The 17,261-nt window shown below is 50.3% G+C and overlaps 1 protein-coding gene across 2 annotated transcripts in view; it reads left to right on the top strand.

Annotated features, from left to right (window-relative positions):
- Positions 1-17,261, top strand: part of PPP4R3A (protein phosphatase 4 regulatory subunit 3A) — a 306,141-nt gene that overhangs the window by 82,629 nt on the left and 206,251 nt on the right. For both annotated transcript variants that reach the window (XM_085626549.1, XM_085626548.1), the window contains exon 2: positions 16,103-16,158. In XM_085626549.1, the coding sequence (XP_085482675.1) occupies positions 16,103-16,158 (56 nt within the window). The remainder of the gene's footprint in view (positions 1-16,102; positions 16,159-17,261) is intronic.

The raw sequence follows: 17,261 nt of genomic DNA, 5'->3' as shown, positions 1-17,261 counted from the left end.
GGAAAGCCGCCATGCCACAAGGCGGAGCGACCCCTCTTTGATGAGATGATGCTGTTCCCTGTTCTGATTCAGAAGGAGCAGAGGAAAGAGGGGGAGTAGGATTGGAAAATCCCAAGAAAGTTCCAGAAGAACCGGAAACCAAACTTGAGACCTCAAACGGTGTTATCACCAGCTCCGCATTCTGGCGGTGGATCTGGGCTGCCGACCGTACTATCATCGAGAAGGGCGGGAAAGCGTAACCCTTCTACACACTCCAGTCTTGTAGGAACGCATCGGTAGCCACCGCGAGCGGGTCCGGCCTCCAGCTGAAGAAGCGGGGAAACTGGTGGTCCAACCAGGATGCAAAGAGGTCCAGCGTGAAAGTGCCCCAAAGGTCCGTCAGGCACCGGAATACCTGAGGATCCAATTTCCACTGACTGGAATCGACCAGATTCCTCGAATGCCAATCCGCCACCTGGTTGGCCCGACCCGGCAGATACTCCGCCGTCACCGAAATATGATGAGCCAGGCAGTGGGTCCAAAAATCTTTTGCCAGGTTCGCTAAAACGCGGGATCGTGGACCCCCAAAGTGATTGACATATCGAACCTCAGACACATTGTCCATTTTTAACAGGACACATGACTGCACGCGGTCCCTGGTCCAGCACCGAACCGCGAAGGACCCTGCCAGGAGTTCCAAACAATTTATGTGCAACTCCTGTTCTTCTGATGACCAAGCGCCTCCTGTGGAAAACTTCCTGCAACGGGCGCCCCAACCCAGCCTGCTGGCGTCGGATTCGATGACTAGGTCCGGAACCGACCGGTAAATCGCACAACCGTTCCATGCCTCCATGTGAGTGAGCTACCACGCCATTTCGTCTTTGACCTCCGAGGTAAGGGGCACTGACTGGTCATAAGACAACCCCCTCCGGAGGTGATACGCCTTCAAGCGTTGCATAGCCCGATAATGCAAGGGACCTGGGAAGATTGCCTGGATGGACGAGGACAGAAGCCCCACCATCCGGGCAATCTGGCGGAGCGAGGTGAGAGTCTTGGCGATGGTCTGCCGCAGTTCGTGTCGAATCTCGGCCACCTTCCGTGATGGAAGGCTTAAGGATGCCTTGACCGAATCCACGACGAACCTGAGAAAAACCATGCTTTGGACCAGGCTCAGGACGGACTTGGCTTCGTTGACGAACCCGAGGGCCTGTAAAAGCGCCACCGCTTGATGCAACTGCTCAGACAACTTCCTGGGGCATTGCGCCATAATCAGAATGTCGTCCAGGTACACTATCATCCTGATACCCTGCACCCTGAGGAACTCCATGATCAGATGAGTACCTTTGTGAAGCACCAGGGTGCCGAGGAAAGACCAAACTTTAGAGCGGTGAATTCATAAAATTGACCCTTCCAGTAAAAATGCAGAAACCGCCGATGCGGAGGATGGATGGGAATCACCAAATACGCGTCCTTGAGATCCAACCGCACCATCCAGTCGGATGGGAGAAGCACATCTCGTAAGAGGTGGATCACCTCCATCTTAAAGTGCCGGTACACCAACCATCCATTGAACTCTTTGAGGTTGATGACCGGACGCCGCCCTCCATCGACCTTGTCGACCAAGAAAAGGTAGCTCAGAAATCCGTGGGGGTGCAAAGCCGCACGACAAATGGCTCCTTTTGCGAAGCAACTGAGAGACCTCCTCGGCGACTAGCTGTGCATCCCCGACGGAAAAAGAAATGGGGTGTGGACGGACCTGTTGGCGTGGGGTATCGTAAAACTCTATGTGAAACCCCCGTACAGTCTGCAAGACCCAAGCATCCGTTGTGAGATTTGCCCAAACCCCTTGGAAGCTCGCTAAGCGACCCCCAATACGGATGTGCACCGCTGGCAAGACACTTACCGCTTAAACCTCCGCCATCAGCGTTGTTCTTAAAGTTTCCATGGCCTCGGAACCGTTGTCCTCTGGTAGGGTAGAATTCAGAGTAACTGGCGCTACCGCCATACTGTCCTCTTCCGGAGCCTTGTCCCCTTTTGGGAATGGGGTGCATCCCACGGCTGGTCGCACGGCCCCTTGAGAGACCCGGGACGGAAAAATCCTCTTTATGCTGGACTGCACCTTGTCCAGCGAAGTAAATGTGGCCACAAACTTTCCCAATTCCTTCACGAAGGGGTCCCCGAAAAGACCCCCTTGCGCCACCGCCCCCGGTTCAGAAGAGGCCAGGTCCCCTAACTTAGGGTCCAATTTGATCAACAAACAGCGACGGCGCTCCGTCGACAGAGCACAATTAGCATTGCCCAAGAATATTATGGTGCGCTGTGTCCAGTTGGAAAGAATTTCTGGAGATATGGTAGCACCTGATACCTTGGCCTCCTCCGCCATGTCTAATATCTTGGTCATCGACCCCACAGCGTCTAACAGCTTGTCTTGGCAGGAGCGCCAAGACCTGTCAACCCCTTTGCGTGGATCCTTAATGCATTTGGCCAAGAAAGTGGCCATCTTGGAGTCAAGCTCCGGCGTGCAAGCCACCTTCCCCTCCAAAGAGGGGCGCAGGCACTCCGATCTCAGACAACCCCTCGCTTCCTTCTCCAAGGGCTTGCGGAGACGGCCAGCCACAAACCTAGCCACCTTGTCCCCAGGGACCCAGGCCGCTGACCGAGGATGAATGATCTCATCGGGGTCCAGCATGCCCGAGCTATCCTGCGGCAGAGAGGTGGAAGAAGCAGCCGGATGCTAAGAACGCGAAGACCCTGTATTGTCATCCGACTCCCCTGGCGTATCCCCATCCATGTTCGGGGAATCTGGCGCGGTAAGTGGGTCGGGTTCTGAGGCGGGAGCTGGGGCGAGAGGGGGGTGGGGAACTGTTTTAGCCAAAAATGCTTTACGCAGGCGCTCGAAAGCATCCCTGTCCACACCTTGCGCGCTCCCTGTGACACCGTCAGGACAACTCTTCTTAGGGGGTGGAGGTCCCTCCCCAGGGGCGGGAGTACCACTCGGGACCGGGGTCTCGACACGAGCCTGCGCCAAGTTGGCGCACTCCTGCACAATCTTCGCCGAAAGACGCTCCTCCATGGGACCCACAACCTCATTAACACAGCGGTAAATTGAGGAATCTACCGCTTCAAAGAAAGCATCATCAGAAGGTAGGTACTCCACTTCCTCCTCCACATATACACCATCCTGCTCCATACCCACCCCAGTGAGGGCAAACTAAGCAAACTAACCGGGCCTGAAAGCCACCAGCGTTGTAGAGACTGAGGAGTAAAGCCATGGGAACCAGGTAAGTATGGTCAGACTAGAAGGCTGCAAAGGTTTTTTTATGCGCAGGTCGAAGAACTGCAATCAAGGCCAGCACCGGGCACGCGTAGCTCTCCGCAAGCTGACCGGGCCCTTCACCGCCTCCTAGCTCGCCACATACGTGTTATGAAAGAAAATTCCCCGCAGGAGCTGAACTTGGTAAAACCGCAATACGGACCCCAGCCGGGGTGTTCAATATGAAAGAGCAATGCAGGCGATACAGACCCTGCAGGAGGGCGTTCAGGTAGGCGGGAATGGGGACAAGGCTCGGAGTTCAATGCTCTCGCTGCGCGACTCTTCCTCTGAGGGAAACGCGACGCGGGAGCAACGAGACGACCGAGCGCCCCCAGCGAGGAATAAAACACTGAGCAAGTGTGGCAGCGGCCGCGTAAGGAGCGCTCCCGCGGCCGAAACGGAAATCTGTGAATAGAAATCGCCACTAAGCCACAACAAAGCACACAACAAAGATCAAAGGATCGGAAAAACAGGTTGAGGCCCGAGCACGATCGCAAGCAGATACGTGCTCGGGTAGGACAAACAAGAACAATAAATGGCACTTAGCTGGCTGCAAAGCAGCGAGGAAAGAGGAAGGACAACCAAGATGGAGGACATATATGGTGAACATGGACACTGTTGATGAACTACCTGGACATTGCCCCGTGGGCCTATGGGATTTGTAGTCCTGCTCATGGTTTTTCTGCTTTGTTATTCATATTGTTGGGTTTTTCTTTATCTTTTTGGAAAATTAAAACAATGTTATTGCTTTTCTGGCTGCTAAAAGATTTGTCTGAGAATAAAGCGGAGAGAGAAAAGCATAATCGGAGCCTCCGGTCCTGACATAGAATTCCAGACTCTCCTTCCCAAATAATGAAGTCATCAACTAAACAAATCCAAAGTTTGACATATTCCAGTAATATTAGATTTCTCTCTCTCCACACAATGTGTGCTTCCCACCAATCCATCATTAAATTTGCATATGTTGGGGCAAAAGAAGTCCCCATCGCCGTACCTTGGTTTTGCAAGTAGTTGGTGCCATTGAAAATAAAACACATTGTGATTTAAGTGGAATTCCAGCATCTCTAATTGCATATTAGAATGTTGCATATAGCTCACAAAACTGGCTTTAAGATAATATCTGTATACATTTAGGCCATCCGCCTTGGATTGACGTGTACAGAGATACTACTTCTGTGGTTGCTGTTAGGTAATTATCCTTCCAGGGTATGTCATGGATTTTGTTTAAAAAGTCAGTTGATTCTCTCAAGTGCAAAAGGAGTGCTGTTGCATATTGGAAGAGAAAAATGTTAACAAATCTCGAAGTATTCTTCAGTAAAGAACTTATAGAGCTGAAGATTGCCCCACCCCCAGCCACCGGTGGAGTTTTGATATTTTTATGCACCTTAGGAAGAGAGTAGATGGTTGGTGTAAATGGAGAATCTGGCTTCAAATGTCTAAATTCTTCCTCATCAATCAAATCTAGCTCGGCACATCTAATTTATGATGGTATTCAATTGAGACATCATTAGTTGGTTTCTTTTTTAGTTTGGTGTAATGCTGTTCAATCTTGAGTTGTTTTACCGCTTCTAATATATTCCTAGATCTATCTTGAATCACTATATTGCCCCCTTTATCAAAGGACCTAATAATAATTTGCTGGTCTTCTTGTAGATCCCTTATTGCCTGCCATTCTTTAATAGTCATATTACTTTTCCTTCTTGTCAGTATCTTATTGGCCAGTTGATTAATTTCTCCCACTATGATTTCCTGAAATAGATCAATTTTGTTGCCAGTAGGCATTCGAGGACAATAAAGCGAGCGAGATTTGCCTCCACTTCTGCCAATTTCATGGTGGTTAGCCCCATCACTTTGCAGGATTGTAGATCTGATGCCATTAGAAAGTGTTCCTCGACATAATTCTCCTGCTATTCCCTTTCTAAGGTTGTCGGGCGTTTAAGTATGGTATGTCCTTTGTTTTCAAAATGGATGCAGATGTTTCATGTTTCTCATTAACTTCTCATGTAAGTGACAAATTTAATGTTTTTATTTTAATTGGCCCTCATCAGGTGAACTGACGTCTGCCTTGTGTATGGCCCTCTAAACAAGATTTCCTTTGGACTTGTAATAAGGTATTTTTGAGATGTGACTTGAGTGCGTGCCAGATGTGGGTCATTGCCAAGCCTCTCTTACTGTTCTCTTTATTGGCTATCTTAAATTGGGCTTTCACATTCAAGTTCAACACAGAGGCAGTGACATTGTTGCGTTTTTATGTGGCGGCCTTATTCGCTCATATTTCTCAAGAGCAGCATTCTCAATTCCATGCTAATTTCTGGCCATATTATCGATTATCTGGAGTTCTCAAGTACTGGTGCACAATTAAGGTACATTTCAGGCATTATTGTGACCTCAATTTATTTGAACCGGATATTTACCTCTATTTTTGATTTACTGTGAACAGTTAGGGCTGTTTATTTGTACTGTTTTTTTTATTTGTTATTTTAAAGGGTGTTTTGTTTTACCCACTACGCAGCAAATTATGTAGCACTTCCTTTTCTAGCTCATCCTGGGAAACCACTTATAAAATGAATTCAGTGGTTTATGCTGTTTAAAAATCAACCTGTTGAATAGACGCTAAAGGGTACAGTCCTGTACGCAAATTTGCCTTATTTGGTAGCGTTGGTTGCGCGGCTCAAGTTTTTGACAGTTTTCACCTGTGCCAGCACCATCTGGAGATTGTTAGTGGAATGTTTTTCTGGAGGCTGTTGCGAGGCTGTGCAAACAATTCTCAGATTAACCTAACATCATGCTTGAATGCCATAGGTTCTGCAAGCGTAAACAACAACCAGAGGAGAAAGTGGAGGAGTATGTGTCAGCCCTTAAAGTGCTAGCTACAACTTGCAAATTTTGTCCTAACCTAAACACTTGTATTCGTGACCAGTTATGTTTAACTGTTATTCGAGGAATGTTCAGGAGAGACTAAGTTGCTAGAATCCAACCTTGCAGGAAGTTGTTGACTTAGCCAAGAGTATCGAGAGATCGCTGATTTCCTCCAAAATGCTTCATCCTGAACCCATTATTCTGAATCTGTGTGCACTCTTAATACGAAAGGAAAGCTATTTAGAAACACTGACAAGAAGATGTTTGGCTGTTGCTATATGTAAGGGTCAAAAACTCACCACAGTAATTTCCCTGGTTGTCCTGCAGCTGGCAAGAGATGTTTGTCGTGTATAAAAATTGAGTCACTTTCAAAGTGTGTGTAGGAGTGTTAAACAGCCTGTGACAATTGGGAATGTGGATGTGTGTGAAATCGTTAAACAATGTTGTTCTCCCATTAGAGTGTACCGATCAATCCACGCCTGTTAAAGGCCCTACATGTGAAGCTCGTATTGATAATGTCTCTCTTTATGGTCATGGCTAACTTTATGGTCATGGCTAATTCCGGATCACCCATCACCTTTCTGAGAGATACCACATTTCAAACATTTTGGAGTACTAATTGCACCTTGTTTCCCACAAATGTTAATCCCAAGGCGTTTGCGGAGAAGGACATTGATATGCTTGGCTACTTGAAGTCCAACGTTTCTTGTCTGGGTGGAGAGACGCACTCTAAAGTTTATATGGCGGTTAAAGGCAGAAACATTATAGGGTGGGAGGACATCCCAAAATGGGCTTATACTTAGTCACAGGTTCTGACAACCCTATAGTGGTTGGTGGTGATCCATTTTTTTTTTTAAACCGTTTATTACAATCTGGAATATATACAGGTATGGGCCTACAACCTTCCGGCCGGCCGCTAAAGTGACAGCAATTAGTGACATATATACAATAAGGCACTTGGCGTTACAGAGACGCTAGCAGGAGGTATCAACAACGTGGGCCACATGACTCTGAGCCCACAATACGGTTTCGTTTTATACAACACTAACAACAGAAAACCACACCCGCAAGGCAACCCGAGAACAAGAGTGACAACATATGCTCCTCAAATGGGGGGACCCCAACCCTACACTAAAATCGAAGGAGGGGAAGGGAAATAGGTCCGGGACTGGGAAACCACTGTGCCCTGGATTGGGGGAGGGGGTCATCTAGGGGGACGGAGCTGGTGAAGCGGGAGGCAACAATGGCGGCTCGCAAATACCCCCGCGGTAGGCGTTCCAGGGGCCCCACACCTTCAGCCACGCCCCAGGCTTACCCCGCGCCACATACACCACTTTCTCTCGGAACATGCACCAATCCATGTGTTCTTTCCAGGCCGACACTGCCGGGGGCCTCTGGGATCCCCACAGTTGAGCGATGTCACGTTTAGCGATCATATAACCCAGCGTCACCCATCGCGTCTGTGGAACCGAGTAGTCGGTTGGTTCCCACACGTTCAGCAGGCATCTCCTTGCTTCAGGCACCAGCACGACATGCGTAACCGCTCGCAGGACCTCATGCACACCACGCCAGAATCGCTCCACCCTCGGACATTCCCACAGAATATGTAAAAAAGTCGCCAATGCACCGCACCCACGCCTACACAGTCCATCCTCGGCATAGCCCATACGCAGAAGCCCTGGCCCCGTCATGTACACCCGGTGAAGTATCTTAAGCTGGACGAAGCGAAGGCGAGCCGGGATGGCCACCTCCTTCGGGGAGGCCACCGCGGTAATCCAGTCCTCGTCGTCCAGCTCCAACCCATCGGCAACCCAAGCCTCGCGGAGCCCAGTCAGTAAGCCCGAGCGGTCATTAATCAACTTCTTGTAGATGAGGGAGATCGTGCTGTCCGGAACGTGGCCATCTAGCACTCTATCCTCCAATGGGGAGGACTCCGGGATGGCGGCCACGTCTGGGAAGACTGAACCCAGAGCGTGACGGACCTGCAGGTATCGAAAGTATTCACTGCCCTGCAGCTGAAACTCCGCCTGCAGTGTCTCAAATGTTTTGAATCCTCCCCTCGTCCAGAGGTCCCCCACTGTACTAATGTCTATCGTGTCCCACCTATCGAAGCCCTTCGAGGTCCATAGGGAACCCAACCTCTCAGACGCATACAACGGTGACGCCCGGGTCAAACGGTCCTTCCATCCCATAGCTGCATTGGCCGCGTGCCATACTCGCACCATGACACGCGTGGGTCCCGTAAGGCGGGAATCGGGCACGCTAGTGTAGAGCGCTCGATTATAATCGCCACCGGGCAGGAGCATCTTGTCCATTTCAAATGCCGGGTTTAAGGCGTGCCCGTAAAGGCCATGATTAATTGCAGCTAATTGGGAGGCCCAGTAATACCGCTTAATATCCGGGAGGGCAATCCCTCCGTCATACCATGGGAGCGTCAACTTTGCCAGGGCTATACGCGGCCTCCCGTCCCAGAACAGGCGGCGCTGCAAACTCTCCACCTCACGGAAGTAACGCGCCGGGACCAGATCCATCGAGTTCTGGAGAGCATACAAAAAGCGCGGCAAGGACATCATCTTGAACAATGCCGCCCGGCCGAGCGGTGAAAGCGGCAAGCGCCGCCAGCGCGCGACGTCCTCCTTCAAGCGCTGGAGGGGGGGAAGCAAATTCCGCTCGTAGCGGGCCACCGGGTCCAGCGTAATATAGACGCCCAGGTAACGAAACCCCTGCGAGGCAATCTGGATCGAGCAGCCCCGCGGGAGAACAGGAGCCTCCCCGGAAAGCACATAGATGCAGGATTTAGCCCAGTTGATGACAAGACCTGAGTTACGGCCGAAGGAGCGCAGAACATCGACCAGGACAATCAGTGATTTACGCGGGGAGGCTAAGTACAACAGGATGTCGTCGGCGTAGAGGGACACGCGGTCCTCATACTCAGGGGTCCAACGGAGACCACGGATAGAAGGGTGCCACCGCAGCCACTCCGCCAGGGGTTCCAAGGCCAGTGCAAACAGGAGCGGCGACAGGGGGCAACCCTGTCGCGTGCCCCGTCCCAGCACGAATGGGGCCGAGACTCGACCATTCACCACCACCTGCGCCAATGGGTCAGAGTACAACAATTTGACCCAGCTGATGAATCCCGGGCCAAATCCAAATTTCGCCAACATCGCCCAGATGTACGGCCACTCGAGCGTGTCAAACGCCATGGTGGCGTCCAAGGACGCCAAGATGGCCGGCTCCCGCACGAATGGAACACGCGCGAGCACCCCGTGCAAGCGCCGCAAGTTAAGAGCCGTGTTGCGATGGGGAATGAAGCCGGACTGGTCTTGGTGGACCAGATCGCCCACCACGCCGACCAGCCGGTTGGCAAGCACCTTGGCGAGGATTTTAGGCTCCGCATTCAAGAGCGAGATCGGCCGATAGGATGTAACCCGGTCTCGCGGTCTCCCCTCCTTGTGGATAACCACGATGGTAGCTAGACGCTGGTCAGGCGGGAGGGAGCCCCGCGAGTGGGCCGCAAGGAACATCGCACGGAGGTGAGGTGCCAGTACATCCGGTCGCAGCTTATACAATTCGATAGGAAGGCCATTCGGGCCCATGGCCTTGCCCGAGGCGACCGAGCGTATGGCGAGGGCGATTTCATCCGAGGTGGGAGCGGCATCCAACGAATCCCTGTCCTCCACTGAAAGCGAGGGCAGCGCGATGTCCCGCAGCAGGGCATGGGAGTCCTCCTCCGAGCAGGGAGAGACCGGAGAATATACCTCGCGGAAATAATCCGCGAAGCAAGAAACAATGCCTTCCGGCTCAGTAATTCGTACACCATCCATCCTCTCAATCAGCGGGACCACACGACTAGCTCTCTCCTTCTTATCCAACCACGCAATCAGTTTGCCAGCCTTATCACCCACATCATACAGTCGCCCCTGTTGCTCTCTGCTAAGGCCCCTGGCCGCCTCCGTGACGAGGGCCCTATAGGCCGCCTGTTTAAGGTGTAGAACATGCAGTGCCGCGTCAGTCACCCCACTCCCCAGATCGCCCTCCAATTCAGTAATTTCGGCCTCCACCCGGGTCACCTCCTCCTGTGCGCGTCTGCGGGCATGGGAGATAAAGGAGAGGGCCTCCCCTCTGAGAACTGTTTTAAAGGCTTCCCACAGGGAGATAGCCGACGGAACGGACCCCACATTCTCCTCAAAATACCGTTGCAATGATTTAATCAGGTCAGCGCGAATAGTGGGGTCACGCAGGTACCAAGCATTGATTGGGGCTACCCTGCCCTCTCCCCTCGGGAAGACACCCAAGTGCAACAGGAGCGGGGAATGATCTGAAATACCCCGCGCCAGATGGCGCACCTCTCCCACCCTCCCAGCATAGGCCGCAGGGACAAGGACATAATCAAGCCGCGAGAGGCTACCATGGGCACCCGAATGGAAGGTGTACTGCAGCTGGGTGGGATGCTTTAAACGCCAGCAGTCCACCAATCCCAGTGTGTCCAAAAGGCCCGCTAACCACGCCTGTGCCCGGGGGAGGTCCCTAGGGGGATGACGATCCATAGTCCCAGAAGCCACCGCATTGAAGTCCCCCCCCCAACCACCAGAAGCACCCCCGGGAGGTCAAGAAGGAGGCGTCCCAGATCTGCAAAGGTGGTGGACTGTAGCCCCGGTGGGACGTACACAGAGACAAAGACAACTACCCTGCCCTCCATCCTCCCCACCAAGACAGTGTAGCGTCCCCTCTCATCATGGCGCACCTCGTCTATTTCTAGCGGGAGCGAGGTCTTGATCATGATGCCCACCCCCCGCGAGCCTGATGTGAAGCCCGAGTGGGCCACCAAGCGAAAGCCACGGCGATTCATGGCACAAAAGGAGTTACCAATAAGGTGCAGAAAGACCACATCAGGCGAAATCCGTTTCAAATACTGCAGGACCACACCCCGCTTGATCCTATCACCCAGTCCGTTAACATTCCAGGACAACAAAGTCAAATCCCTACCCCCCATCACATAACGAAGCCATCATTAGTCCCCCCCCAGAGCATCTCAAAAACAACAATACAATAACGGGTTTGCCTTGCGGTAGAAACGAACCACACCCCACCCCAACCCACCCAACCCAACAAAACTCCCCCCACCCTGCACCCCTGCATGAGCCCAAACAGCCCCCCCAAAGTGCAGTGTGCCTGTCGCCCCATAGATAAGAAAACTAACTAGTCCCCCAGAGGAGGAGGGAGATCCCCCAAGAGACCCCACACGACCTCCACAGGAGGGGAACTTACCCTAACAGTCAATAGTGACAACAACGCAGTCCAGAGCAAGGCCTACCATTAGTCCCTCAGTCCTGATCCGGCGGGCCCTCCCCACCAACCGCACCCCCCCCACCCCCCCGGTCCCAATCTCCGGGCAAAGTGTCTAGCCAGTCCCCGGCCACTTCGGGTCGATCAAAAAAGTGCGTGTGGCCATCCACCTCCACTCTCAGCTTAGCTGGAAAAAGCATCGCATATTTGAGATTCAGGTCCCTTAGGCGACGTTTAACACCGAGAAAGCTCAGTCTCTGCTTTTGGACTGCCGGAGTGAAGTCAGGATAGAAATTGATGTCCATATTGTCAAGTTTGACCGGCCCTTGTAGCCTGGAAGTCTGTAGGATAGCGTCTCTGTCCCGAAAATTGAAGATCCGGGCGATGAGAGGCCTCGGAGGGGCTCCAACCTTAGGCCTACCCCCGGGGACCCTGTGGGCACGCTCCACCGCAAAGAATTTACTCAGCCCCCGAGGCTGGAGATGGGTAAGGACCAGGTCCTCGACAAATAGATCCGCTGCCTCCGCCTCGCGTCCCTCCGGCACCCCGATAATGCGGACGTTGTTCCTCCGGGCCCGACCCTCGGAATCCTCCAGCCGACGATTCATCAGGGCGCTCGCCTGGCCAAGCCTGCGCACCTCCTGTTGGAGGGCCGCTACGTCCGTTGTGAGGCCCGTGGTAGAGTGGGCCAAAGAGTCGACCCGGTCGTTGGTTTTAGACAAATCAGCCCTCACGAGGCCCACGTCCACGAGGACCGAGTCAATCTTCTGCGCCAGAGTGTCGAAGCGCTGGTCCACCGAGGCCTTCATCTCGGCGATGGCACCCATGACGTCTCGGAGGGTCAGGTCCGTGGGCAGAGCGGAAGCATCAGTCGGGCCCGTAGGGGACTTACGCGGCGCCTCTGGGGAGCCCTTCTGGAGGGTGTAGCGGTCCATACTGTTGGATTGCTGGGCCGCGCCACGGCGGGTCGATTTTATCTTAGCCCGATCGCCATCTTGTTTTGTGGACATAGTTTCAATCCCCAAGACGAGTCAATCTCCTCAAGAAACGGGGGGGCCGACAATCCAGTTCAAGGGGTCCAGGGGGGAGCGACCACCACTCCGCAGGACGGACCGCAGCTGGCGGACCGGCAGGGCACCCCAGCGAGACCACACCACCGCACACCGCCCCGCAACCCAACCTCGCCTGGCAGCAAGGAGGGCGCAAAAGCGAAAGTGAAAGTGCGGGGTACGCGAGTCACCCAGCCTTGCCCGCCGCTGTTGTTCACTTTGTGTCCGGATCGCCCCACAACTCCAGTACGGGGGGCCGGTGTGGAGAAGGCCGCAAACCTCAATCGATGCTCCTGACGGTGTCCGAGGTCCGATTTAAAAACGGAAAACGGGCGTCACCTCTGCTCGGGCTCACAAATACAGTCCCCTCATCTGGGACAGGATTCTGTCAGGATTTATGCAGGAGGTCGCGGAGGTCCTCGGGAGCCTCGCACCTACGCGGCCATCTTGGTTGCGCGCTAGGCTCCTCCGGTGATCCATTTTCATTTGTTATTTGATTTGGCACACGCGGTACGCGAACAGTTAGTGAGGATTCCAGTCTGCGATCAGTGAGCCGCTGGGATCCATACTGGCAGGACATGTCGTGGGCCTTTGTTACCTAGAAATAAACAGTGCTCAAATGTGCTTTGCGGACCTTTCTTATTCCATTACAGCGGTCTCTACCCAACCCCCCACCTCGCCCAAATTCATTGCGGTTTGCCCTTCCCCCTCCACCTCCCTTCTGTTGCTGCTTGCCCCCTCTTGCCTCCCTTTGCTTGCCCCATCCATAGATTCTTCTGCGACCCTGTCGCTGCTTTTCCCTCTGTTGCTTATCTCCACAGTAGCCTCCTCCAACTGTCTTTTTTATTGATTGTTTTGCTCCCAACTGTTTGTTTTTTCTGTTCCTAACCCCTTCCCCGCTCATGACGGAACCACTCCGTCATGAGCCACGGTTGCGCTGTGCTCATGACAGGAGTGGTTCCGTCATGCTTTGGCCGTTGGCGGCCTCTCCGCCCACGCAGCGCTAATTCCCCGCCTGTGTGGGCGATTAGCGCAGTGGGCGGAGACGTGACGGAACCACTCCGTCATGAGCACAGCTCAACCGTGGCTCGTGACGGAGTGGTTCCGTCACGAGCACAGTGCCACCGCGCTGCCCCCAAACCACAAACCCCCCCCCCCCCCCCAGCGCCGCGGCGGAATTCCTGCTGCGGCGAAGGGGTTAATCCACCAGCCTAGTCTGTTTCTTCACCCCTTCGGTTTCTTCGCCCCCTCCCACCTGCCCCATCCGTTTCTTCTCCCCAGCACAACCACCCACCCTCCCTTTAATGCAATTGTGTAAGTGGCGGGTGTATTGCGTGCTCTTGTGAAATTAGGCATCTTAAAGAAAAAAAATTGACTGCGTCCTAGCACTTACTTTTTCTTTAAGCCATGTCTCCCAGCAGCTCATGTAGCAGGTAAAACAAAGCCAATAGATCTCACGTAGGTGAAATCTAATGGCTTTGCCAATGCTTGTTACCCAAAGAGGCTGCTCAGTTCCGAACCTATTATCTGCTTTACCAGCATGACAAACTGCTTCCTGGGAGCAAAGATGACCATGAAATAAAGTTGTAAATTTTTAACGAACAGTTTGCTCATTTTGTTATTTAAAAAGGTATTTTTTCCTGTGACACTTAGAAGAAAAAAAATATAAAGTAAGCAGTACATCTATGGCCTGTGTAATGGTCCATTCTGTCCTCTCCTAGTCTGTGGAATGTTGGGTTTTGTGAGGTCAACAGGATGGACAGCAGAAGTGGGGACGGCCTGACAGGATGGTTGCGAGAGGCTGTAGTTTTCCATTATGGTTGCCTCTTTATTCGCTTGTCGAATTCAATAGATAACTTTCTATTGACTGCTCCTGTTACGATTCTGCCTTCATCTTAATGTGAAAAGGTGCTCAACACTGTTTAAAAATTATTCATGTATGTTGGTCCTAGAATAAGCTTTAGCAATAGCATTATTGACCAAGGAGACAATGGCTATGAGAAGTGGAAGGTTGGTCTTCTATTTAGCCCTCCTGCTATTTCTAACAGGCAAGAGTGATTTGGGGGACCTTTCTCGTTGCGGCTTCTCTTGCTTTAATCATGAATTGGCTAATGCATACCATTATAAAACGGTGTTTACTGGTGCATGCCTTTACTTGCATTGTAACATTGAATCCAGACCAACTTGCTTTGCCAGTACTTATTCCTAGATCCAACGACTTTCTTAGTTTTGGGCAGCCACTGGCACACGCTCTGACTATTGCTATACATGCTTACTTCTACATCAAATGGTACATTTGTTTAAAAAAGTAAACGTGGTATTTTTTTTTTATTTGAGACTGATTTGGGGCCATTAACCAAGCATTAAAAAGGTCAGCCAATAATTTGGATAATTTTACTTTTGATTTAGGGTCTTTTCCCAATTTAACATATGCTTTTTCTTTTTTTTAATTGAAGTCTTGACATTGTTGTATCGTTAACCACCATGCAATCCTAGTCTTCAAATATGTTGGTCCTTTGTGTTTCAGTAATTTCTGAAACTTTTGATCAAATTTGACTTTCCTTGAAATTGCATTTACCAGTGTCCCCCCGAAGTTGTGTTAACTTTGCTAGTCTACCAGTGCATGCATGGATGTATGGAGAAGAAGGGTGTTGACTGGTGGATACTTCGTGTGTGAGGGATTATTTGAAGCAGTGGTTCTTAACCTTTTGACTTCTGTGGACCACACTCTTGGTCATTACTGGAACCTAGGGACCCCCGCTGAATTATTGGAAACCGGGGAACACCACTATGTTCATTATTGGAGGCCAAGGACCACGGCCTAAGCATTATCAATGATTTGAACAGCAAAACCATACACAACAAATAAGCCTATAGCAAACAAATGCGCAAATGATGAAACATTTTATTCCAATCACAAACAAATATAAAAAAATATACATTTTAATGTGAAGGTTGGCGCCTTCCTAAATTCAAGTAAGGCCACTCATCGTCCATACTATATTTTGTTTGATGCACTTTCTCTGCTCCAGTGAATCTATCTGAGGATACCATCTTAAGTTTATGCTTCAAAATTCAAATTCCTATGTAATTACGAAAAGTTGTAAAATTCAACATTTTACATTTTTGCTTCTTTATTAACCCCTTGCATGCCCGCCCCTTTCCCCGCCCAGTGCCGCGCTTTGCATTAGCGGGCGGAGTCCATGATGAGCTGGACTCGTCATGGGCACAGCGCCACCGCAGCCCATGACGAGTCCAGCTCGTCATGGGCACTGAAGGGGTTAATCTATTCATATTTAATTTTTTGAGCAGTCCTGAGTAGGCTTTGCAGACCCCCAGCGGTTCCTGGACCACAGGATAAGAACCACTAGTTTAGAGGTTCTGAGATGTCTGAAGTATTGTGGAGGTAGTGTAGAATCGTAACACAGAAGTTGGGTTCTTATGAAGTTCTTAAGTTGCCTCTTTTAGTTGTTTTATTCAAGACAAAAGTGAACATTGTCTAGTGTTATAAATTTCGCTGAGACGCTTTTGAAAATTGGTATTTGAGAACTGTTACCCACATCTGATGTGTATTATTGCCCTAAAAAGATATTTATACGTTTTTTTTTCCTTTCAGGTTCTCTTCTTTTGGAGTCAAAAATTAATGCCAACACTGCATACCAGAAGCAACAAGTAAGCATTTAAAGATTTATGTTTCTAGTTAATGTATTCTTGCAGTAATTAAAGACTATGGTTATCGAATGTTTACTTATTAGTCATTGCGGGATGGAACAGTTGCTGACACTATATTAGATTTTTGAAGTTTTTAATTGAACACTGAGGAAGAGATGTACAAGATCTAGGAAGTGTTAAGGAATATCTGGGTCTCCAACCTATTCTGAATTTGATAAAGGAGCCCATTCAGACATTGTTGTGTTAAAATGGACAGCTCTAGATATGGCTCCAGATATGCTGCATCAAAAATGTGGTTCCTGTTCTCTTTGTATGGAGTGCCATATTGAAAACATGACAGACCACAGCAGAAGTCGCTATACCTCAAACATTAAGGGCTTAGTCTCTTTTTAGTTTCTGAAAACTAAAAGGTTCACTAAAATATTTAAAAAAATGTTTTTGGCAATAGCAGATACTTGGTTAAACGTCTTGCTGAGTTGTGAAAGAAGAATATTGTACAATGGTAAAGGTGAGATGCCTAAAAGTAGGTCCAAATTGTGAATTCCAGAGTAACATCCAGATCTTAATAAAGAAATATGAAAAGTTTATTAAGGGAGAAACTGGGAAAGGTAAAGGCTAATAATATAGTGCCTGTGCCTTAAATACTCAGTTTCCTATTTGAAACAATATACAGTAGGGCAGGGAGAGTATGTGGAATCAGTAGACCAGTCACTTATACTTGTCTCTCTTAATTATATTCTGCACTGGGCAGTAGATAACAGATCATCGTCAAACCTAGTAGGCAGTGTCAACAGTAGCCACACAACCCACCACTAAGGAAGAGAAATAGTCATCCCTACTGAGCATGCACACTAATGAAATGCCTTGGCCTATCTAACGTGGATGCAGGAGTACATAGATAATAGATCCACTGCTTGACAGTACTGTTGCAAATTGCATATTGTTTTCATGTGGACTCTTTTATCGAGTTTTCCAGGAATGATCAAACATGTCCATCTGATCATTAATTTGGTAAGCAATTGTTTTGAACACAAATTTGTGGACATTTTGTGAACTATTCATCATTGGGTAATATCATTGAAATCCAGTGTCTTAAAGTAAGA

The sequence above is a fragment of the Triturus cristatus genome, chromosome 9 (assembly GCF_964204655.1).
Source record: "Triturus cristatus chromosome 9, aTriCri1.1, whole genome shotgun sequence".
In the NCBI taxonomy this organism is placed as follows: domain Eukaryota; kingdom Metazoa; phylum Chordata; class Amphibia; order Caudata; family Salamandridae; genus Triturus; species Triturus cristatus.
Note: the sequence above shows the minus strand (reverse complement) of the source record. Positions and strands in the feature narration are given on the sequence as shown.